The 24,682-nt window shown below is 51.7% G+C and overlaps 1 protein-coding gene across 1 annotated transcript in view; it reads left to right on the top strand.

Moving 5' to 3' along the window:
* The window catches only part of PEPD (peptidase D), a 119,569-nt gene that overhangs the window by 75,075 nt on the left and 19,812 nt on the right, over positions 1-24,682 (top strand). The window contains exons 10-11 of the mRNA XM_055554082.1: positions 19,793-19,861; positions 21,338-21,415. Coding sequence (XP_055410057.1) covers positions 19,793-19,861; positions 21,338-21,415 — 147 coding nt within the window. The remainder of the gene's footprint in view (positions 1-19,792; positions 19,862-21,337; positions 21,416-24,682) is intronic.

Here is a 24,682-nt window from a genome sequence, read left to right as displayed (position 1 = left end):
AACAATTCCCTTAAAGTATCCTCCCCCAGCACACCCTGCTTGTGGCAGGCCGGGGGAAGGGTCTCATGCCATGCTCCCAGCCACAGCAGCAGCTGGTACAGCAGAGAAGGACCAGGGGCCTCTGGGAGACGTGTGCATTAGACTCAGGCAGTGTCAGGGGACCATCTCCAGGCTACAACGTGCAGGGAGCCCCAGCTTCCCACCTTCGCCATGCAGCAGTGTGTTGCATTGGGGATTTAGAAGCTATGAATGGAAATCCATTCGACTCTGAGCTACTTGCTGAATTCAGGTGCTCTTTCCAGGGGCATTAGGTGAACGTCAGATCTTCCCTGGTGGCTTGGACAGTAAAGAATCTACCTGCAATGCAGGAGACGCAGGTTCAATCCTTGGGTCAGGAAGATCCCCTGGAGGAGGGCATGACAACCCACTCCAGTATTCTTGTCTGGAGAATTCCATGGACAGAGGAGCCTGGCAGGCTACAATCCATAGGATTGCAAAGAGTCTGACACGACTGAGCAACTATCACTTTAACTTGTTTTTTTCACTTTCATGCCTAACGCGCGTCCTGGGTAGGGTTTGACCTGTACCTGCCGACTCTGTTTACAGTAGCAGGCTTGCCTCCACGGGACAGCCCAGTCCCCGAGGCATAGAAGCTTCCTTTTCCTCCCAGGAGAGAGAGCTGGGGTTTCCCAGCAACTCCTTCCACCCAGAGGGAAGCCAAGCCCTGTGTGTTTCCCAAGGGGGTGGGCAGGTGGTCCAGGAAGGGCAGTGTGCACGCTGGGGGCAGACAGAGGGGGTCCAGCCAGTCCTGACGTCCCCAGCTCACACTGCAGAGGGGGGGGTGCCTCCTCATGCAGACAGAATCCCGTTCCAGAGAAGACAAGTAAGTGGGCTTTTGAAGCAAGACTGAGCAGACATTCTTGTGGCCTGAATTCTTCACACCCCATACCCAAGAGTTCCTGCAGAGTTTGTTTCTGAACCGTGGGTCGCTCAAGCCAGACTGAATGTTTCTCAAGGTACTCAGTATGGGCAGCACGCAGTGTGCACTAGCGACCCCTTGTGGCGGCTTCGTAGCACCGTCCTAGTCGGTGGCTTTGCGGGTCGTGTCCACTGAGCCCGGCACATGGGTCTTTCAAGAGGCCCACTGGGGCTGGTGCGGCAAGGCTGGCTGCAGGGGAGCTGGTCTTTAACAAGTAGCTTTCATTTCTTCCAGAAAATATTGTCCAAATGAAAACAGCTTTCTCGGATGAAAAGATGAAGAGATATTGTTTGTGCCAGCAGGAAATTCAGTCAGCACAAAACATTAGAGGCAAGCTATGAAAAATCTCCTGTGATGCAAAGGTTCGCTCACCCCTGTTGCTTCAGTAAACGTGTCGTGGATCTCTCCGGGGGCACAGACACACAGACTCAGGTCTGCTGGGATCACACCGGGCAGAGTTTTCCCTCCTCCTTCTGAGAGGTGGAAATCTCTCCCATCAGTGAGCCGGGGCCTGCTGCACCTGCCAGGCTGTGTCATAATCCGCTTATCCAGCCCTCCGCCGGGGCATCCAGGTGCTTTCCGACTTTACGGTGTGAATGACACTGTGATGATCAGCCTTATCTATCCCCTTCTTGGGTGTTTAACTGATAATCTCTTCAGGAGTAAATTCTGGGGTTGGGGCGGGGGTAGGATTTTGATGCGCAAAGCAAAACTGCCTTCTCAAAGCTGTTCTCCCACACAGCTTGGGTGACCTTAATGTCAGTGTCTGGTGAGCACATGCTGCGTGCTTCCTGGGGATTTTTCTCATTTAATCCTGTAAGGTGGGGATGGCATCCTCTGAACTTTATAGCACACAGAGCTTTAAGGAACTGGCCCAAGATCCCACAGCAGACAGATGGGTCTTAGAGGAGCAGGTGGCCTCTGTTCAGAAACCGAGTTCTCACCTACTGAGCCGGACACACACACACGCAACGCATCTGTCCTTAAGTGCCCGTGTGCCCGCCTGGGCTTCAGAGTTAATTAGTATTATTTTTATTATTAACCATCTTACCAGCCTGATAAAAGTATCCCACCTTTATTTGTACTTCTTTCTTTGCTGGTGAGATTAAACTTCTCTTAAAGGTATTTTCCTGGGCATTTGGTTTTGTGGCTTGTCTGTCCTTGGCACAATTTGCCCTTGGGGACATTTGTAGGTTGACTTTCTACAAGAACACTTTGGGCTCTTTGTGTTACTGTTCTACCCGTTAAAATATTTTTCCCAGTTTGATATACAGAAAATTTAAATATAATAGTCAGATTGAGCTTTTCTTGCGTAGTTTTTGCCTTTTGCATAGTTAGATCATTGCTACCACCTCAGCACAGTTCAGTTGTTTGCCTGTGTTTTCATCTATCTTTATGATTTCATGATTTTTTTAACAATATTTTCCGTATGCTTATGAAATATTTTGACACTGTTATGTGTAGTTTTGCATATCCATGTATCCATGTAATTTCATTTTTTACTTTTAACTTTTTATTTAAAGTGCGTTTAAGAGTAATGAGCAAGCGAGGATCCTGGCCGTTGTGCCTTCACAAAGTGACTAGTTGATCCGCTATCTTTGGAATAATGTCTTTTCCCTCTTGACTTATAATTTCACCCTTGGTGTTGTCGTTCAGTTGCCAGGTCGTCTCCGACTCTGTGACCCCATGCACTGAAGCACGCCAGGCCTCCCTGTCCCTCACCATCTCCTGGAGTTTGCCCAGTTTCATGTCCATTGAATCAGTGATGCCATAATTTCACCTTTACCGTGTTCTAAACACCCGTGTGTGTTAGTCAGCATAGGATAGGCTTTGCTGCAGTAACAATAAAACCCCAGATCTCAGTGACTTAGCCCAGGAACAATTTGTTTCTGGCTTACGCTGAGGTCTGATCAGGCCCCATGGCCTTCCTCCAGAAGTGTTGGGTCAGTTGCGTTGTCCGACTCTGTCCCCTTTGAGAGGGGAGAGAGAAAGCATGGAGAACGTGCATCCATTTAAAAGTCTCATAGGAAGCAGCACACGTCCCTTCCTCTCCTACCGCCGTTGACAAGAGTCAGCCCTTGGTCCCAGCCTAACTACAGGGAATCTGAAAAACGTGCCTAGAGAGAGGAAGTGGAGTGGTGAACATGTGGCCAGGTCTCCACCCGGGGCTTCGCTTGGGCAGGTGAGGCTTAAGGCTGTGAGTGTGTACTCGTGTGTGCATGTTCTGTTTTGGTCATTAGGCATGTGCGGGCCAACCATCCATGCCACCTGTTACCCTTTCCCCTAGATGAGGACTGGCCGCCTGCTCTTCACTGTGCCCAGCCTTGGGTACACGGTGGCTTGGGCCTGCCTCTAGGAGCTCCCTCTGAGCCTTATAGGGGGAAAGGAGAGGCACTGTGATGCAGGCATATGCAAGACTACCAGCAATGAGGGCGTGCTGGGGAGCGGGGGGTGGGGGGAGGAGGAGGAAAAGGCTCACCTGTGAAGGGCTTGTGATGGGGAGAGGAGGGAGAGGCTGCAGAGTGGGCAGATGGGCCCTGAGAGAACCTGGTTAAGGCTAGCAGGGCAGCTAGGTGGCCTGGAGGGAACCACGAGGAGGGGCTGCGGTGGTGCTGGGGAGAGGAGACCTGGGGGGCCGAGGGGCTGGCAGGGGGTAGTGCTGGAGGTGGAGCCCAGGAAGGAGAGCTCTGGGCAGGCCGGGCAGGGTGAAGATGCTCCCTGCAGTGGTCAGCGTGCTGAGGGGGGGGAAGCACGCCTCTCAGAGTGGCCCCCTCTTCCTCATGCTCCAGGCTCTTGTGAGTTTTTCTGAATTTTCGTGACTGATCTGGTGGCTCATGCAGTTTGCTCTGGTGAGATGCTTTGCAGGGTGTGCCGGGAAGGGAGCACAGATGTCTAGGGGCTTTTCTGCTTCGTGACTGCACAGCAGAAGGGGAAACCCTGACCCTTATCACATAATTGGCATGTCTGCCTCGCTTAGACCCAGAACCAAGAGAGCACTTCCACACCAGGCAGTTTGCTGGAATTAGACTGCCGTCTGCCAGGACCCGGGCATAAGAGTTCCTCTAAGCACCTCTGCTGCACTCCAGCTCCCTGCAAGGGGATTTCACACCAGCTACTCGTCTACCGGCTTTGGTTAGCAGCATTAGTACCGTGAAGAAAGATCATTTAACTTTGCGTCAATAGGCAAAGAATAATTAAAATATAATTAAAAGCATGAATTCTTGTAATGATTGGCTTTATATAATGTAAATTTAAAAACGAGACATCTGTTAAGGCTTTCTTTTGAATCTATCCAGAAACCAAGAGAGGGGTAGCATTTTAATTAAAAATGGATTATTTTGAAAACACTTCAATCACTCTGTCATCACAGGACTTGGACCTTATTAATTAGCTATTGATAAATAGGTTCCAGTTACCAAAATATTTAATTCATGGGGCTTAGAGGACTGCTTTTAGGAGCCTGCCCTGCAACTCTGGAATGGCATCAGCGGGAGGAAGGTTCAGAGCACAAGAGTGAGTTCTTTTTTTGTGTTTGTTTTTTATGGGTGTAATATCTTTATTTTATTTATTTTTGGCTGTGCTGGGTCTTTGTTGCTGAACAGGCTTTTTCTACTTGCGGCAAGCGGGCGTCTCACTGCAGTGGCTTTTCGTTGTGGAGCATGGGCTCTGGGGTGCTCAGACTTCAGGTTGTTGTGGCCGTAGGCAGGCTCAGTAGGCTTATTTGCCCCAGGAGTGACTTCTTAAGTCACCTCTCCTGTCCCCTTGGGCCCCAAGCAGACATCCCAGAGCAAGTTGGGAGCAGCGGGGAGCGCGGTAGTGGTGGGAGACAGCCGTGTCCTCACTGTGCTGAGCTGTGGCCGCGGCCCCACTCATCAGTTTCCGAGGGAGCACCTGTGTGGCCCCTGCCATACGCGGGCCAAACCTCCGGCCCCTTTGCCCCCCCGACCACACCCCATGCTTGCCGAGCGTCCCCACAGGCAGCACCTCCTCTTTCCAGGGCCGATCATTTTATAAGGAGAGCTTAAGTGCAATTCCCATTTGTCACCCTAAGCAGATGATGACTTTCAAAGTGATACATAATATCCTCCTTTGTTTCTTCAGCTGAGTGTGCCTAAAATAACGTTTGGAGTCCCGAGTGAGGGTGGAAAGGGTCACAAGAAGAGGGGTCTCGGCAGCTCACACCAAATAGTCAACCCTTGTTGTCCAGTTGCTAAGTCATGTCCAGCTCTTTGCGACCCCATGGACTGCGGTACACCAGTCTCCTCTGTCCTCCACTGTCTCCTGGAGTTTGCTCAGATTCATGTCCATTGAGTAGGTGATGCTATTTAACCATCTCATCCTCTGTTGCCTCCTTCTCCTCCTGCCCTCAGTCTTTCCCAGCATCGGGGTCTTTTTCAGTGAATCCGTTCAAAGTATCAGGTGGCCAAAGTATTGGAGTTTCAGCATCAGCCTCAGTCCTTCCAATGAATATTCAGGGTTGATTTTCTTTAGGATTGACTGGTTTAATCTCCTTGCAGTCCAAGGGACTCTCAAGGGTCTTCTCCATCCAACACCACAATTCAAAAGTGTCAATTCTTTGGCACTCAGCTTTGGCACTCAGATGGTCCAACTCTCACATCCATACATGGCTACTGGAAAAACCAGAGGGACTAACAAAGTGATGTCTGTGCTTTTCAATACACTGTCTAGGTTTGTCATAGCTTTCCTTCCAAGGAGAAAAACTCTGTTAATTTCATGGCTCCAGTTACCATCCACAGTGATTTTGGAACCCAAGAAAATAAAATCTGCCATTGCTTCCACTTCTTCCCCTTCTATTTGCCATGAAGTGATGGGACCAGATGCCATGATCTTAGGGTTTTTTTAATGTTGAGTTTCAAGCCAGCTTTTTTTTAGTCTCCTCTCTCACCCTCATCAAAATGCTCTTTAGTTCCTTTTCACTTTCTGCCATTAGAGTGGTATCATCTACATATCTGAGGTTTTGATGTTTTCTCTGGCAATCCTGATTCCAGCTTGTGATTCATCCATCCCAGCATTTCACATGATGTACTCTGAATATAAGTTAATCAGGATGACAATATACAGCCTTGAAGTACTCCTTTCCCAGTTTTGAACCAGTCCCTTGTACCATGTTCAGTTCTAACTATTGCATCTTGACCTGCATTCTAGTTTCTTAGGAGACAGGTAAGGTGGTTTGGTACTCCTGTCTCTTTAAGAATTTTCCACAGTTTGTTGTGATACACACAGTCAAAGGCTTTCGAGTAGTCAGTGATGTAGAAGTAGATGTTTTTCTGGAACTCCCTTGCTTTCTCCATGATCCAACGGATGTTGGCAATTTGATCTCTGATTCCTCTACCTTTTCTAAACCCAGTGTGTACATCTGAAACTTCTTGGTTCACATACTGCTGAAGCCTACCTTGAAAGATTTAGAGCATAGCCATACTAGCATGTGAAATGAACACGATTGTACAGTAGTTTGAATATTCTTTGGCATTGCCCTTCTTTGGGATTGGAATGATAACTGACCTTTTCCAGTCCTGTGGCCACTGTAGAGTTTTCCAAATTTGTGGACATACTAAGTATAGCATTTTAACAGCATCATCTTTTAAGATTTGAAATAGCTTAGCTGGAATTCAGTCACCTCCACTAGCTTTGTTCGTAGTAAGGCCCACTTGACTTCACACTCTAGGATGTCTGGCTGTAGACAATAACCCCATTGTGGCTATTCGGGTCATTAAGACCTTTTCTGTATAGTTCTGTGTATTCTTACCACCTCTTCTTAATCTCTTCTGCTTCTGTTAGGCCGTTACCATTTCTGTCCTTTATCGTGCCTATTCTGCCATGGAATGTCTCCTTTAAATCTCCGATTTTCTTGAAGAGATCGCTAGTCTTCCCCATTCTATTGTTTTTCTCTATTTCTTTGCATTGTTCATTTAAGAAAGCTTTCTTATCTCTCCTTGCTATTCTCTGGAACTCTGCATTCAGTTGGGTATATCTATCCCTTTCCCCCTTGTCTTTTGCTTCTCTTCTTTCCTCAGCTATTTGTAAAGCCTTCTCAGATAACCACTTTGCCTTCTTGCATTTCTTTTTCTTTGGGATAGTTTTGGTCACTGTCTCTTGTACAATGTTACAAACCTCCATCCATAGTTCTTCACGTACTCTCTACCAGATCTAACCTCTTCAATCTATTTGTCACCTCCACTGTGTAATCACAAGGGATTTTATTTAAGTCATATCTGAACAGCCTAGTGGTTTTCCCTGCTTTCTTCAATTTGAGCCTGAATTTTGCAATAGGTAGCTCATGATCTGAGCCACCGTCAGCTCTAGGTCTTATTTTTGCTGACTGTATAGAGCTTCTCCATCTTCGGCTGCAAAGAACTAGTCAGTCTGATTTCAGTATTAACCATCTGGTGATATGCATACGCAGAGCTGTCTCTTGGGTTGTTGGAAAAGGTATTTGCCATGACCAGCATGTTCTTTTGACAAAACTCTGTCAGCATTTGCCCTGATTCATTTTGTACTCCAAGGCCAAACTTGCCTGTTATTCCAGGGATCTCTTGACTTCCTAGTTTTGCATTTCAATCCCCTGTGATAAAAAGGACATCTTTTTTTTGGTGTTAGTTCTAGAAGGTGTTATAAGTCTTCATTGAACCAATCAACACCAGCTTCTTCATCATGAGTGTTTGGGGCAGAGACTTGGATTATTATGATGTTGACTGGTTTGCCTTGGAAATGAACCGAGATCATTCTTATTGTTTTTGAGATTGCACCCAAGTACTGCATTTCAGACTCTTGTTAACTCTGAAGGCTACTCCATTTCTTCTAGTGGATTCTTGCCCACAGTAGTAGATATAATGGCCACCTGAATTAAATTTGCCCATCCCTGTCCATTTTACTTCACCGATTCCTAAGATGTCCATGTTCAATCTTGCCATCTCCTGTTTGACACAACTTATTTGCCTTGATTCATGGACCTAACATTCCAGGTTCCTATGCAACATTGTTCTTTACAGCATCAGAGTTTACTCTCACCACCAGACACAGCCACAGCTGAACATCATTTCTGCTGCTTCATTCTTTTTGAAGCTCTTAGTAGTTTCCCTCTACTCTTCCCCAGGAGCATACTTGACACCTTCCAATCTGGGGGATGCATCTTCCAGTGTCACATCTTTTTGCCTTTTCATATGATTCATGGGGTCGCGTGGCAAAGATATTGGAGTAGTTTACCATTCCGTCCTCCAGTGGACCATGATTTGTCAGAACTCCTCACTGTGACCTGTCTGTCTTGGGTGGCCCTGCATGGCATGGCTCATAACTTCAATGAGTCACGCACCCTCTTCGCCAGGACAAGTCTGTGATGCATGAAGGAGAAATAGTCAATATGCTGCTCCCCCAGAACACACAGGTTGGGAAGGGCCGTTTCTACCAAGGGTCTGCCTGGGTCCTGCCAGTGTCTAGGCCTCCCTTCCTGGTTCTTTTGACTTCAAGCTGGGCTCTGTGCTGTCTGGGAGCCTGGGAGCGGGAGAGGGAGCCAGCGCTTGACATGAGAAAGGCATTGACATAAAATGGTGCTTTCCAGAGAAATTTCTATTTGAAATGACACTTATGAAATATTTTAAGATTGTAAGGCTGAAAAAGAAATTTGATGTTTGGAAATAAAGTGGCACTGGGCTCTGTAGCACCCTAGAGGGATTCAGAAAGCAGAGCCCAGAGGGATTCAGGAAGAAGGGCTTGCTATAGGCATGCTATCCCGACTGCACTGGGCGGAACCCAGGACCCTTGTCTCCTGTAGGGTTTGTATTTAGGAAACACCTGTTTGGTGAAAGATTCCAGGTTTTGTTTTTTCCACTGGGGATGGTATGAGAACTCATGGAATGGGGACAGTTGTGGCAAATGGTGCCCCAGAGATACCGCAGGGTGGAGTAGGGCAGCCTCCAGGTGGCATGAGAGGTGCCATGCAACCGTGGTCCTGAGTGGGCACCCCGAGAGGCGGTCATTGCCCTGACCAGGCTCTGTCAATGATCCGGCCTGATGAGGGGCTGTTGAATAAAGGAACGTGGAAAGCAAGGCTCTAGCCAGGATCCTGGGCTGAAGGGAAGTTCTCACTAGCCTGCACGTGATAGGGAGCAGAGCATTGTGATAAGAGCTTGGCATCTGCTTGTCTGAGGCCCTCGGCAGTCAAGTTTGCTGGCTTTGTTCCCTGAGCCCCCTCAGTACCCCCAGTGCTAAGGACAGAGGGCCCGTTTGTCCTTTGGCCTTTGTCCACGGGGTCCACAGTGACCTGGTATCCAGGCTGCTGAGCGAGGCGCAGGAGCAGGTGGGGGCATGGGTGAGAGCCTGGGTTCTGTTGGAGTCCATCCCACCAGCTGTTTTCCAAAGGCCGGCAGATTTGGGGGACGCCTGGGAACGGGGAGCATCTGGACGGCGTCCTCCCACCCAGAACTAAAAACAGGCTTTTCCTCAGAAAACTTCTGCCCTGTTCTTGTATTATTTGCTTAATAGTTGACTTACTTCTTTCTTGAAATATATTTTAAAAGAAAGCTTTGTATTCCTATCAGTGTAATTTGCCATAAGTAGAAGGTGACTTTAAAATAAAAACCTAGGGTAAAACGTGTTTATCGGTGTACCCCATCCCATCATGTCATCTCATGGACCCTTGTCATGCTTTGGGAAACACCAGCTGAAAGAAAATCCCTTCCCTCCTCTCTCTGTGTAAGGCTGGCCCTGCCTTGCGCCTTTCTGGGGAGGGGAGGAGTGGGTGCTGGCCTCCCTTGGAGGGAAAGTGGCCTCTAGATCCTGCTGAACAAGGATCCTGTCTCTCCACCTCTTCCTGTCGTGCAATTTGAGCCTCCCTGGCTGATTCCTAGGGCGGTCTGGTACATTTTTAAAGGGGAAGTTTTTGGTTTGGGGCCAAGAAAGATACTCTTGCTGACATGCGGAAAATCTAGTGAGATTGAGTCAGATGAGAGCAGACCCTGTTGATCTCTGAGGAAGGCAGAGAACAGTTAGCAGATTGTGCCTGTGTTTATAGGGTTCTTCCAAAGCCTTCCTGAGCTGGGGCCTCTCACTTGCTCAAGAGTGCCACAAGTTCAGTTCAGTTCAGTTGCTCAGTTGTGTCCAACTCTTTACAACCCCATGCACTGCAGCACACCAGGCTTCTCTGTCCATCACCAACTCCCAGAGCTTGCTCAAACTCATGTCCACTGAGTCAGTGATGCCACCCAACCATCTCATCCTCTGTCATCCCCTTCTCCTCCTGCCTTCAGCCTTTCCCAGAATCAGGGTCTTTGCCAATGAGTCAGTTCTTCGCATCAGGTTGCCAAAGTATTGGAGCTTCAGCTTCAACATCAGTCCTTTCAATGAATATTCAGAACTGATTTCCTTTAGGATTGACTAGTTTAATCTCCTTGCAGTCCAAGGGACTCTCAAGAGTCTTCTCCAACACCACAGTTCAAAAGCATCAGTTCTTATGCAGTCAGCTTTCTTTGTGGTCCAACTCTCACATCCATACATGACCACAGGAAAAACCATAGCCTTGACTAGATGGACCTTTGTTGGCAAAGTAATGTCTCTGCTTTTTAATGTGCTATCTAGGTTTGTTGTAGCTTTTCTTCCAAGGAGCAAGCATCTTTTAATTTCATGGCAGCAGTCACCGTCTGCAGTGATTTTGGAGCCCAAAAAAATAAAGGCTGTCACTGTTTCCACTGTTTCCCCACCAATTTGCCATGACGTGATAGGACCTGATGCCATGATCTTTGTTTTCTGAATGTTGAGTTTTAGGCCAGCTTTTTCACTCTCCTCTTGCACTTTCATTAAGAGGCTCTTTAGTTCCTCTTCATTTTCTGCCATCAGGGTGGTGTCATCTGCATATCTGAGGTTATCGATATTTCTCCTGGCAATCTTGATTCCAGCATGTGCTTCATCCAGCCCAGTATTTCTCATGATGTACTCTGCATATAAGTTAAATAAGCAGGGTGACAATATACAGCCTTGACGTACTCCTTTCCCAATTTGGAACCAGTCCATTGTTCCATGTCCAGTTCTAACTGTTGCTTCTTGATCTGCATACATATAGATTTCTCAGGAGGCAGGTAAGGTGTTCTGATATTCCCATCTCTGTAGGAATTTTCCAGTTTGTTGCGATCCACACAGTCAAAGGCTTTGGCAGAATCAATAAAGCAGAAGTAGATGTTTTTCTGTAACTCTCTTGCTTTTTCTATGATCCAACACATGTTGGCAATTTGATCTTTGGTTCCTCTGGCTTTTCTAAATCCAGCTTGAACATCTGGAAGTTCTTGGTTCATGTACTGTTGAAGCCTAGCTTGGAGAATTTTGAGCATTACTTTGCTAGCGTGTGAGATGAATGCAATTGAGGGGTAGATTGAACATTCTTTGGCATTGCCTTTCTTTGAGATTGAAATGAAAACTGACCTTTTCTAGTCCTGTAGCCATTGCTGAGTTTTCCAAATTTGCTGGCATATTAAGTGCAGCACTTTAGCAGGATCATCTTTTAGGATTTGAAGTAGCTCAGCTGGAATTCCATCACCTCGACTAGCTTTGTTCATAGTGATGCTTCCTAAGGCTCACCTGACTTCGCATTCCAGGATGTCTGACTCTAGGTGGGTGATCACACCATTGTGGTTTTCTGGGTCATGAAGGTCTTTTTTGTATAGTTCTTCTGTGTATTCTTGCCACCTCTATTTAGTATCTTCTGCTTCTATTAGGTCCAAACTGTTTCTGTCCCTTATTGTGCCCATATTTTCATGAAATGTTTCCTTGTTATCTCTGATTTTCTTGAAAAGATCTCTAATCTTTTCTATTTTATTGTTTTCCTATATTTTTTGCATTGATCACCGAGGAAGGCTTTCTTATCTCTCCTTGCTGTTCTTTGGAACTCTGCATTCAGTTGGGTATATCTTTACTTTTCTCCTTTGCCTTTTGCTTCTCTTCTTTGCACAGCTATTTGTAAGACCTCCTCAGTCAACCATTTTGCCTTTTTGCATTTCTTTTTCTTCACGATGGTCTTGATCACTGCCTCCTGTACAATGTCACGAACCTCCGTCCATAGTTCTTCAGACACTCTATCAGATCTAATCCCTTGAACCTATTTGCCATTTCCACTGTATAATTGCAAGGGATTTGATTTAGCTCATACATGAATTGTCTAGTGGTTTTCCCTACTGTCTTCAATATAAGTCTGAATTTTGCAATAAGGAGTTCATGATCTGAACCACAGTCAGCTCCCAATCTTGCTTTTGTAGAGCTTCTCCATCTTCGATTGGAAAGAATATAATCAATCTGATTTTGGTATTGACCATCTGGTGATGTCCAATAGAGTCATCTCTTGTGTTGTTGGAAGAGGGTGTTTGCTATGACCAGTGCATTCTCTTGGCAAAACTCTGTTAGCCTTTACCCTGCTTCATTTTGTACTCCAAGGCCAAACTTGCCTTTTACTCCAGGCATCTCTTGACTTCCTACTTTGGCATTACTGTCCCCTTTGATGAAAAGGACATCTTTTTATGGTGTTAGTTCTAGATGGTCTTGTAGGTCATCTTAGAACCAACTTCAACTTCAGCTTCTTTGGTATTTGGCATGGACTTGGGTTACTATGATATTGAATGGTTTGCCTTGGAAATGAACAGAGATCATTCTGTCATTTTTGAGATTGCACCCAAGTACTGCATTTCAGGCTCTCTTGTTGACTCTGAGGGCTAATGTATTTATAGATCTGGACTATCCCACTTGAGCCGTGTGGTGTGGGGGTCCAGGGTTTCTTCCTCCTGTGTGTTGTCACCATCCTGAGAACCAGTCATGTCCTGCCCCAGGCACCGCATTCTCCCTGACAAAGAAGGTGCTGGAGAGGGTCAGAACAGGCCAGCCCCTTGCCACGTAGGTGATGGTCCAAATCTTCATATGTAAATACCTTGAAGATCAGTAAGGAAAAGGTGAACATTCAGTTTTCTTTTTTTATTTTTTAAAATAATTGTATTTTAAAATAATTTACTTATGTATTGGCTGTGGCTGGGCCTGTGCTGCATGGGCTTTTCTCTAGTGCGGTAAGTGGGGGCTACTCTCTGGTCGGGATGCGCGAGCTTCTCATTGCAGTGGCGTCCCCTGTTGTACGCACAGGCTCTAGGTGCACGGGCTTCAGTAGTTGAAGCATGTGGGTGCAGTAGTTCAGCTTCTGGTCTCTAGAGCACAGGCTCAGTCATTGTGGCACATGGGCTTAGTTGCTCTGTGGCCTGTGAGATCTTCCCAAACCAGGAATCAAACCCATGACTGCTGCGTTGACAGGCGGATTCTTTACCACCGAGCCAGCCACCAGGGAAGCCCAACGTTGAGTTTTCTAAATGAATGGAAGGAATAAATATGAGTAAATAAACATGTAAACATGTTCAAACTTGCCAGTTAATGAGACAGCGAAATCCTGTTTGTTTTGCCTGCCAGACTCTCAGTCCAGTGGCCGACAGGCCCCATGGTATATGGCTCAGGACCCTGGAAATCCTTGTGAGCTTTCTGGGGCCCGTTTGGCAGAACATTCCCTGAGATCAAAACTACTGTGCATATGATCAGGAATTCTAGGAATTTAGCCCGAAGATAGTAAAAAGGCATATGGCCGCGGGTGTCCATCATAACACAGAGGTGGAAGCAACCTAGATATCTAACAGCGTGAAGTGAGTTAAGTAAATTATAGGCTGTGGTCCTGCTCACACAGCCACTTACTTATTCAGTCATTCAACAGCTATACTGAAAATCTCCTGTGTTCCAGGCACTATTCCAGGCTCTGGGGGTTCTACAGTGAACAGAACAGACAAAAGCTGGCCTAGCAGGAGGCGAGAGAGGATGGAGGGATGCAAAGATGGATGAAGGAATGGATACTGGTAAAGGAGTGTTCTTTCCCCCAGGGAGCTCAGGACAGGTGTCCTTGAGGAAGAGACGTGAAGAAGCCTAAAGGAGAGAGAGCAAGCTGTAGACCTCTGGGCCAGATGTTCCAGGCAGAAAAAACAGGGCTCAGCTGGTGGTCCTGCGGTGGGAGCTTGGCTGATGGTCCCATGAGTAGCAAGGAGGCATATTGAGAACGTGAGCCGAGAGTCAGGAACGAAAGGGAAGTGGATTGCTCATGGGAAGGTGGGGTCTGAGCAGAGGAGTCCTGGGAGCCCATTTACACTGTTAAAGGGCCGCACTCTGGGGGTGAGGGCTGAAGCAGGGGCTCCAGCTCCGCCACTGTCAGCGTGGACCAGGCAAGAGAAGGTGCACCAGGGGCGAGCCCTGGGGGGAGTGTCAGCTTCTTGTCACAGAGACAGTCGTGTAGACATGTATCTGTTGACCGGGATGGACACTCCAGCCCTCATCCTGGCCTGAGTGGGGCCACTGGGATCCTCTTCAGGTCAGTTGGGCTCCGTGCACAGGTATGAAGTGGAAAAGACCAGTGAACACATGGATCCAGCTGCCTGGAAAGACTGGCTTTATCTGCTAAAACTGGACCTACACAGAATCCAGCAACACATAGCATTTCTACTCCTGGCTATGTGCTTGACAGGGATGCGTGCATGTGCCCCAAAAGACTGCATGAGAATGTCCTCAGCAGCACTATTCATGATGGCCTCGATCTGGAAATAACAGGAATGCCCAGCAACAGAGTGGGGCACATTCACTGGGCGGAACACTGCCCTCGATGAGAAGGAGAAGTGACCATGACTCATTGTTGGGGGTTGGTTCACCTGTGTGACGTGGAGCAGCCGGGGAGGCCAGACTCAGAGGTCTTGCTGTTTGATTCCATTTACATCAAGTTCAGAAACAGGAGAAGCTAACCCACAGTCTTGGAAGTCAGGCTTCCCATGGGTGTGAAGACCCGGGGCCTCTGGGTGCTGGGTACAGAGACGCTCACTTTGTGGCCGGCCATTGTGCCCAGCTCTTAGGATTGTCCTTTTCTCTGTGTGTGTCAGACTTCAGTCAAAAGGTGACTTTTTTTATAAAGTTTGAAAGTGAAAGTCGCTCAGTCGTGTCCGACTCTTTGCGACCCCATGGACTATACAATCCATGGAATTCTCTGGGCCAGAATACTGGAGTGGATAGCCTTTCCCTTCTCCAGGGGATTTTTACAACCCAGGGATCGAACCCAGGTCTCCTGCATTGCGGGCAGATTCTTTACCAGCTGAGCCACAAGGGAAGAAGCCCAAGAATACTGCAGTGGGTAGCCTGTCCCTTCTCCAGCAGATCTTCCCGCCAGAGGAATTGAACTGGGGTCTACTCTACTGCAGGTGGAAGTTCATTTTTATTTTAAAAATCTGTGTTTCTGTGTTTAAAAGTGTCTGAAAAGATGTTCAACAAAATATGTGGTAGAGGTGATTTTGGGGGGAGAAGATTATGGGCGATTGTCATTCTTTTTTTCTTTTGTGTAGAAAATGTCTAAAATCACATATGTGTATATGCCGACCCTATATATGTTGATGATTAGCAGTCTGAGGCAGCCAGGGCTTTGACAGCTGAGAGGATATAGTGCTTTATCCAGGAACTGATGTCGAGGAACTCAGAAACTCCAGCTAATCGAGCATGTCAAGAATAAAAGGGAATATTTGTTAATTGAATGTCATGTTATGTCTTCAGTCACGCCTCATACAAGATAGGCAATTCAGAATTCCCAGTTACCCAATTAAAATGCTAATTATCTCATACCTTGATAAGGCCACTCTCTCTGGGGGAGGAAGAGTGGCCTCTCCTTGATGCAGCCCTGATTCCTCCCCTGACCACAGCCATCTTTGCAACCATCCTTGCCTCTAGTCGGCTGGTTCTCCTTTTCCAAGGTCTCCACACCCCAGGGGCCTCTTCCAGAGCGCCAGCTTCTGGTTTCCACTGGCTGGCCTCAGGCACTGTCCCTGGGGTTGGTGAGCCATGTGTCCTGGCAGACCTGTTCCTACTCCATCTGGGCTCCTTGCACAGATGCATCCAGAGCCCTGGAAGGCCCAGTGCAGCATCAGCCACCACTGGTGTTTGGGGAGCAGAGGGCCTTGCCCTGCCCGGGCAGCTGCTGTTCTAGCGCCCCCATCACTGACAGACCTGAGGTTTAGAGGCATTAGGGTCAGAAGCCCTGCATAGACTCCAAGCTCACAGGACTTCTTCAAGAGGTTCTCTGACCACAGCACATCACCACGGTGACCCTCAGTTTTCCTCATTGGCAAAGTCGGAAACCCTCTCCTCCCGCCGAAGGATGGTCAGAAACACCAAAGGCTACAGGAGGCTATTGGGTCTTTCTCGCTGGCTGGGCCTGTGCCGGGTCGTGGTGAAGGCAGCAGCGGCCCCAGTCTGGTCAGGGCTTGTCCTCTGTCCCTGGTGGGGCTGCATCGGTGCCAGGGGAGGTCTTAGCCTGCTGTTTGCTCTGTTATTGGAAGTTCGGGGGGGGCTGCTTCTCAGCCTGCTGCTTGCAGTGTCTGACGACTCCTGTGGACTGTTTTCAGATCCCAAGTTCCTCTTGAGTGTGTGCATTGTGTATACGTACCTGTGTGTGAGTATATGTGTGGGTACATGTATTTACACGTATGTACACGTACGTCCGTACATGTGTGCTCTCCTGCCTGGGTAGAGGTGCGGCCAACAAGTTTGGCTTTGTCAGTTTGGCTCCAGGTATCACCAGTCAGGGACTAAGTTTTTTGTTGATATCCTGGCTTCAGGGTTTCCAAAACCACGCAAGTCCTTCACCCTTGAACCTGAACCCTGTGGAGGAGAGACCTATGCTGCGAATTCTGAGGAAACCGTCACTGTTTTTCCCAGAGCCCAGGAACACTTCTGCACTGCATCCTGTGATGCTGGTGAATTTTCTCCAAGTCCATCCTTTCGCAGAGGGTGCATCCTTGCCCCACCCCAGCGTTATGTCACAGGAGAGCTCAGTTCTGGCCCCCAGCTCCGTTTGCCTGAGGTCTTCTCACTGTCCCCATGTGGCAACGAATGCCAAGGCCTCCAGGCTCACAAGACTGGCAGCTTCCTCTTCTGGCCTCACCTCCCTGCTTGTTCTGTGGACATGGCTCTGCTTCTCACATTTAATCTTCAGCTCTGCGGGTTGGGGGTCGGAGGGTTTCTGGCTGCGGACTCTGCCTTCATCTCACCGTGGCTCCGGAGGGGCTCAGTGGTAGCTCACAGCCGGATTCAGCCGTGGACGTGCATCATCAGCAGTTGGCCCCTCCGGTTACACGGCAGCTGGCTCCCAGTTTGCCCTCTTTTCTGTAAAGATCGAGTGGGTCTTTACAGAGCGTCCTCCCATTGCCGCCTGGTCTGGGAGCCATCCATGGGGACCAAGGTGGCTTTGCTGTTGCTGCGATCTGTCCTCCAGACCCGTTCCCACTGAGCTCTGACCGGGCCGTTCAGGAGCCTCAGGTCGAGCCTATAGCCCCAGTTTGGAACCTCCTCACACCCCCACCCCTTGAAAATCAGAAAATTGTTAAGACTTGGGCCCTGGGCCACAGCACTTGCCCCAGAATGTGGGCACCTTTGTGTGTCCACAGCCAGGGCCGAGGTCCTGGGGAGAGGGGTCCCTGAGGGGTGTGAGCAAAAACAGGGCCTACTGTATCTGTTATGCCCCCAGAGCATGGGGTGGCTTTTGTGTCACTTCAGACAAGTTCATCTGAAACAAGATCAGGTGCTGGAGTCCAGTGTGAAGGACTGAAGCCCTTTTGCCAGAGACTAGATTTCCAGCATTGGTGTTTGCAGCTCTTCTTGCGGGTGTGGGATCGTGTGACCAGCAGAGGCAACCCCGGCTGCAGTTAGCTGATGAAAACTGGGTCGGCCGTTCCTTAGTCTGGCACTTCCGTGAGCCGTGCGTTTACTCTAAAAGGCTTTTTTTACTTAAGCGGGAGCCCAAGCGTGCGATGAAGGCTGTTTCTATCGAGTAGATTACAGGGCAGGACAGTGCCCGCTGCTGAGACTGGGAGCAGATGGGGGAGCCCATGCCACCCCATTCCCCCAGGCTGCTCTAGCAGGTTCTGGCTTGTTCATCTGCTGCCCTTCTGCCTGTCCCCGTCTCTCCGCATCACCCGGAGAGCAGCTGCTGCCCCCTGACCTGCTTCTGTCTGGGCAGGGCCTTGTCCCCCAAGGCTCAGGGAACCGTGCAGCTCCATGGCCGGTCAGCATCCCTCAGTCTCTGGGGGACAGCTGCACGGAGTCCCGGTGTCTGAGGCCCCAGCATCTTGGCAGGCCACGTGGAGCCGCCGTGGGGCCCGGGCTTGGCCCAGCTGTCCTGTGGCCTCAGTAACCGAGGCTGAGGTTGGCGGCAGCCGCCTGAGCACTCCCACCATGACTGCGGGGGCGGCTGGTACCCCACACGGCTTTCCTCACCTCCCTGGCAGTTCCTGGATTCTTTTGTGTTGAGGAAATATTTCACTTGCAGATACCCAATTATCCTGTGAGATTTGTAAAGCCAGTCTGAAAGCTGACTGAATAGAGCAGAACCCTTCCTGCATAACAACTATTTTATACCCAATCATAACAATTACACATAATTTGTGTTTATAGTGCCTGAAGATTAGACTCCTCCGCACAGACGTTCTCTTAAACAGGCCCAGAACATGCAGGGCAGAACTGCCACTTAGCGTGCCCACAGGCGGCCTTGGGGCTCTGAGTGCAGCCCCGTGGTCGGTCTCCCCTGCACTGGTGGTCAGTGGGTGGGGTGGGGTCCGCCTGGACCTGCTTCTCAACTGGGGCCATCTAGAAGGCTGGGCCCAAGCTCTGGTGAAAGGCCTCATGGAGGGGGCAAGGGCAGCCCCCCAGTGTCGCCCCCTTCCCCAGCTGGGTTCTGTAGAGGCGGGGCCCTTGGCACACTGAGGCCCCTGCCCAGACAATTTCTTATCTGCTCAGGTCCTGGGGTGTGTGGTTGAGGGGAAGGGGCAGGGGCCTGCCTCTGCAGAGCCCTGAGCAGTGTGGTCTCCCGAGGGTTCCAAACACTGCTCACGTTTGTTGATGTGGCGAGTCTGGTCCACCATTCACCCCCAGGATCTGCCCCAGGGGGACAGGGTGAGGCTGGCTCATCCTCTGACCTCCCTCACCTCCACTCCTGCGCTTGCTGGGCTGTGCTGACAGCCGAGCTCCCGGAGGCCTCCACTGGCTCTGAATGTGTCTGGGCGCAGCCTGGAGGCGGGCTTCCAGTTGCCAGCAACCTGCTCTGGGCTCTCATCTTCCCTCCAGACCTTGCTCCTGGCCTCCCCAGCTCAGGGAGGGAGCTTGTCTAGGGGACCAACTGGTGGGCGCCTGCCCCCAGACTCTGCCTCTCTTCCCCTCCCTGGAGCCCACCCAGCCCTGCTCCTCTACACACTGACCTGCACCCCCAGCCCCAGCCCCAGGCCAGAGCCCAGCAGCCCCTGTTCTCCTTCCCCCGCACCCTGCCCCAGGGTCAGGCTCGGGGTCCCGGCAGGTCCTGCACTGGGACCCAGAGAGCTCTCATCCCTCCCTGGCTGTGCACCCAGCCCCTCCTGGTGGGGGAAGGATGTGACCACTGGAGGAGGGAGTCGCAGGGACATGCCCCCTCCAGCCCTGCAGAAACAGGGGGCCCCACCCCAGCCTGTCTCCCCACAGGACCAGACCTGTCCTCCCGATGGGCCTGGAAGGCTGGCACTGGAAGTGGCCAGCTCCCCCAGCCTTGCTCCCTCTCTGTGCTGACCTCTGTGCTTCAGTGGCCCATGGCCTCCAGGCTACCAGCCACTGACTCACGCTGGGGAGCTCAGGCCTTCCTGTGGGCGCGGCCGAGCAAGGCCTGGGCTGAGGATTTGCACGCGGGTGGGGGGCGCACGTACTCTGATGACCCCACTCTGACCCGTCTTCCTTCGCCCGCAGCCTCTTTGAGCACTACTGCTACTCCCGGGGCGGCATGCGCCATAGCTCCTACACCTGCATCTGCGGCAGGTAAGCGGCCACCTGGGCCACGTGGGGATGATGGAGGGAGGGGGTTGGGGGAGAGTGAGGGACCCCACCATCCTCCGGCTTAGATGCCCCTGTTTGCTCCCCTGCCCACGGCACCTCATAAGCCTGGGAGTCACTCCCTGCTCCTAAGGCTCTGGGAGTGGAGGTGGCTTCCTGCCTGCCCTGGGCAGTTCAGGGTGCAGAGGGGAGCCAGCCCACCACTGCCTTGCCCTCCCATCCCATCTCCGGCTGGCGGCTCCTCCTGGGGCCGGCCTTCCTCGCCCCCTCCACACTGGCAGCTCTCAGCATGTGGGGACCAGGCCATGACCTCAGACTGTGATGGCTTCTGTGTGCAGGGTGTGTGGAGGGAGCTGTATCAGGGAAGGAGGCTGTGGTTGTGTGTGTGTGTGTGTGTGGCTGTGTGTGCATGCGTGAGTGTGTGGCTGTGCGGGAACAGCACAGCCATGGGTGGGTCTGGGTCTCTGCCATGGGGGCTGTTACTGTAGGTGTGTTTATGTGTGACATGTGGCTGGGGGGAGGGGGTTCGGTGTGTGTGTGTGTGTGTGTGACCTGCACTTGGCTAGTGTGCTTGCAGGCCCAGGGTGGAAGTGACCATGCACATGGGGCAGCTCATAGCCGTGAGCGTGCAGGCCTGTGTGTCTTTGAGGGACACGTCCTGACTGTGGGGGCGGGGCCCCCAGTCTCCCAGGCTCACCCCATCTCATCTCCCTGTGTTCTCCCCTTGGGTCAGAGGGTCAGGCCTCTGCCCAGCCATGATGGAGCCGGCAGCTCTGCTGGCGTGCACGTCCTTGGCACATGAATAATACATGTGAACATCTCAGTCCTTGGAAATGTTCTTCTCTGGTGGATAGAGAGAAAAATCATTATTTCTACTTTTATGATTCCTGAGACTCCCGAATGGGGCCATAAATATTATACCCAGGTGGGTTTTTTTTTTTTCCTTTGGACAGACTTAAAAGTCCTTTTTTCTTAAAGGTATCGCTCATTAGGGAAGCACTCTCAAGCTGCAGAGTGGGGAGCCACTGGCTCGCTGGCTGTGGCCCTGGCCCGGCCCGGCCAATCTCCGTGCAGCCCCGACATAGTCCCGGCCCTTCCCACTGGGCCTCCCCTCCCCCTTTAGCCACCAAGACACCCGACTTCCTTGGGGTCCCTTCCCCTGGCCTGCAGGCCCTTGCTCCCACATCAGGCCCACATCCTCAGCCACAAGGGCACCTACTTGAGCAGCACTCAGCTGAGGTGGCCCCGTCCTGAGCCCAGAGGCCGGCCACCAGCTTTGTGGCTGCAGGATGCCAGCCACTGTGCCCCTTACCCCATCTCAGGCTATGGGCCAGGTCCACCTGGCCCTAGACCTCTGCTGTAGGATGGATGGTACTGCCCACGGGGCAGGGGGTTGGGGCGCCAGCCCCTGGGGCCTGCTGGGTGAGAATGGGCTCTTGACCTGCCCCTGATGCTCTGCAGTGGTGAGAACTCGGCCGTGCTGCACTACGGACACGCCGGGGCCCCCAACGACAAGACCATCCAAGACGGAGACATGTGGTGAGTGGGGCCAGCCCCCAGCTGCCCTGGCTGGTGTGTGAATGGTGGGGCCAGGTGGGACCCAACCCCAGGCGTGGCTGATGGGGGCCCCTCAGTCCCAGCTCGGGAAGGCTGACCACAGCACAGTCCCTGGGCCTGCTCTGGGTCTAGACTTCTCTACCAAAGCTTTGTCCTCCATATCATCTCCTCTCCAGGACCAAGGAGGCCCTGAGAGGGGAGCAGGGGCCAAGTGCTGTAAGGGTAAGGCCCCACCTCAGAGGAGGGCCTGCCCTGTGACCCAGCACCCACCACGCTCGCGTCTCCGGCTCGGTGCTAGGGGGGTGGGCACGTCAGTTTGGAGCAAGGGAGACCCCTAGGGAGTCCCCTGCCCTCTGAACCTGCCAGCTCCTGCCTCACGACTCCTTGGCACCAGCGGCCACTCATTCAGGAGGTTAGAGGGGGTGCTTGGCCCTCAGGACTGTTTGCCACGTGCTCACCGCTCCTCATGGATTCCTGACTGAGCAGATGTGGGCAGGACCCACAGCCTCCAACCCTCCGGTGGTTCTGCTTCCAGACCCCCAGTGTGTAGGGCTCCCACTGGGCATACACCCCTCCCCTCTGGGCGGCCCCTCTGGCCTTGGCAGGGGCCATGGGCACCCTACTGACCTGGAGCGTCCCTGTCCTCAGCTCATGGGCACTTGTATTCCCCACCTGTACTCTCCACCACCCAGACGTCGGGCAGGGCCAGTCCAGGCTGCCAGAGGCCACAAGTTCCATGGGGCCTCCTGTCTTGTCCTTGAGACATCTTGCTTTGGCCACCAACCTGCAGGTGTGGGCCAGAGAGCTGGTGCACACTGACCTCAGTTCAGTTCAGTCACTCAATCGTGTCCAACTCTTTGCGACCCCATGGACTGCCGCGTGCCAGGCCTTCCTGTCCATCACCAACTCCCAGAGTTTACTCAAACTCAAGTCCATTGAGTTGGTGATGCCATCCAGCCATCTGATCCTCTGTCGTCCCCTTCTCCTCCCACCTTCAATCTTTCACAGCATCAGGGTCTTTTCCACTGAGGCAGTTCTTCGCATCGGGTGGCACGTTGCCCTATCTGGTCCTTTGGTCCTTTCCCTCTTGCTGCTAAGGCAGCTGAGCCCCTCCCCACCACTTCCCACCAGCACCTCATCCGCCTCGGTTCGCACGTGCCGCCCCGCAAGGCTGTGGCCCCACTCTGGCATTCTGGTCATGCCTGCACACTGGCCAGGACCTGGCCTCAGGCTGGGAGTTGGGCAACCTGCACATGGGGGGCCCTCGCCCACAGCCATCAGGGGATGTGAGCCAAGAAACACCCCATTCCGAGCTGTCACTGCCCAGTGTTCTCAGAAACCCACCCAAGCCCAGGGTGCCCCTGCCCCAGGGCGCCCCAGTGCCACTGGCTGCGGTGTCCCTCGCCTGGGGTCAGTAGCTGGATGGGAGGTTCTGGCTCGGGACCCTGTTGGCGGGAGCCCCCCTCAGGCTTCTGGGAGGAAGCAAGGCCTCCGGGTTCCCTCTCTGAGCCTCAGTTTTCTGTCTGTCGGTGGGGATGGCATGCGGCACTTGGGCCTGCACAGGGTAGTGGCGGGGACGTGTCAGGGCCACAGGTGCTGGTGGACACACGCTCCCAGGGGCTGAGCCCACAGACAGGGAGGGACAGGAGCACGCAGAGGGGGACACCAGCGTGGTCACAAAGGTCACTGCAACCCTGCTCACTGCTCACTCCACCTCCAGAGAGTCTAAAGCCCTTCCTGGTGTGGGGGTCAAGGGCCTGCAGCAACCTGGATGGGGTTCTGTCCCTGCCTGACACAAGGTGCCACTCATGATGTAGATTCTCTCACTCTGATCCCATGAAGTGGGTGTCTCCCCCTCCCCCCACCACGTGTAGCGGAGCCACTGAGACACAAGGAGCGTCCAGCTGCAAAGCCAGAGGGATTTGGGGAGGGGTCAGCTGCCTCCAACTTGACTTAGCTGGAGACTAAGGAAACCAGGGGGCAGGGGGGGAGGGCGGGTGCAGGGGGCCTGCCCCCTGGGTCACTGGTGGCCCCAAAGGGAGACCAGCTGGTGTCTTCAGGGACTCACACCTCCTAGAATGTGTCCTAACACTTTTGACTCTGCGGCCTGTTCTGGCCGAGCCAGGACGTGGGAACCCAGCCCCCAGGCAGGCAGAGCCCCGGTCACACGAGCAGCCACAGCTGTCCCTGCGGAGGGTCCTGCGTCAGGGCCGTGCGGCTCCGAGTCTGTCTTCTCTGTGAGTTCACATAGCCCAGAGGAAGTGGTTTCTTCTCCTCTCTCTCTATCTGTCCCAAGAGAGTCCTCACCCATGAGAGGCTTGTTCCAGCTGTGTTCTGGGGGCGCCTGGCGCACTGGGGCCTGGCTGACTAGGGGCACCATGCATCAGGCCTCCATGCGTCTAGACGCTGTGTCCCCAACCCTCCTGGGCAGCGTGTGGCACCCGAGTCGCCTGCCACTTGAGAGTCAAGAGTGATCCAGAGAATCCCACGGATGTTAATGCCAAGCCCAAATGGGCGATTTTATTTTTCTAGTGCTAACTTTGAAATGTAGCCAGTAGAATAATTATGAGTTTATTATAGTCAATTTATTATGCAGCATTTAGAACAACATGTTTTGTTGATTACTGCTACTGCCAGATTGCTGGCGGCATTTATAATCCATTGTTTTATTGAAATTGATCTGCCGAGCGCCTACTGTGTTCGGTAAATGATAAATCACTCTGTTATCCCAACATAAAAGTCACAGCACTTCATCATAAGGTATGAAACCAAAATATGAGCCTGGTGTAGAATTTTTCCTGAACCTGAGTGAGTGTCTCAGCCGTGACTGTTCTCCAGGTGCCCATCATGTGGTACGCTCTGGGTCTCAGTTCCTTGATGTCAGGCGAAAATGCCCCAGAGATATTTAACATTTAGGAATGGGGCTGTTTGGGGGCCAGGAGCTGATCCAAGGCATTCAGAGTCTGCTGGAGAAGGTGGGGAGTGGATGCCAAAGGGCATCCCTCTCCCTCCAGCCCCAGACGTGTGGTGATGAGCACAGAAGTTCCCTAGTTCAAATGCCTGCTCCCCTCCCCCCAGCTGAGTGATCACCCCTCTGAGCCTCAGCTTCTCCATCCGTCTTTGTGGGTGAGAGCACCCAGCTCCGGGAGGACTCACTGATCATAAGGGTGAGCATGGAGCCTGCACAGGGAGGCCCTGGTGGGATTGCTGCTACACACCAGAATTCCCGGAGCCAGCGGCGTGCCTGTG

The sequence above is a fragment of the Bubalus kerabau genome, chromosome 17 (genome assembly GCF_029407905.1).
Source record: "Bubalus kerabau isolate K-KA32 ecotype Philippines breed swamp buffalo chromosome 17, PCC_UOA_SB_1v2, whole genome shotgun sequence".
NCBI classification, from domain to species: Eukaryota; Metazoa; Chordata; class Mammalia; order Artiodactyla; family Bovidae; genus Bubalus; species Bubalus kerabau.
The sequence above is the reverse complement of the archived record's forward strand: the minus strand, read 5'-3'. Positions and strand labels throughout refer to the sequence as shown.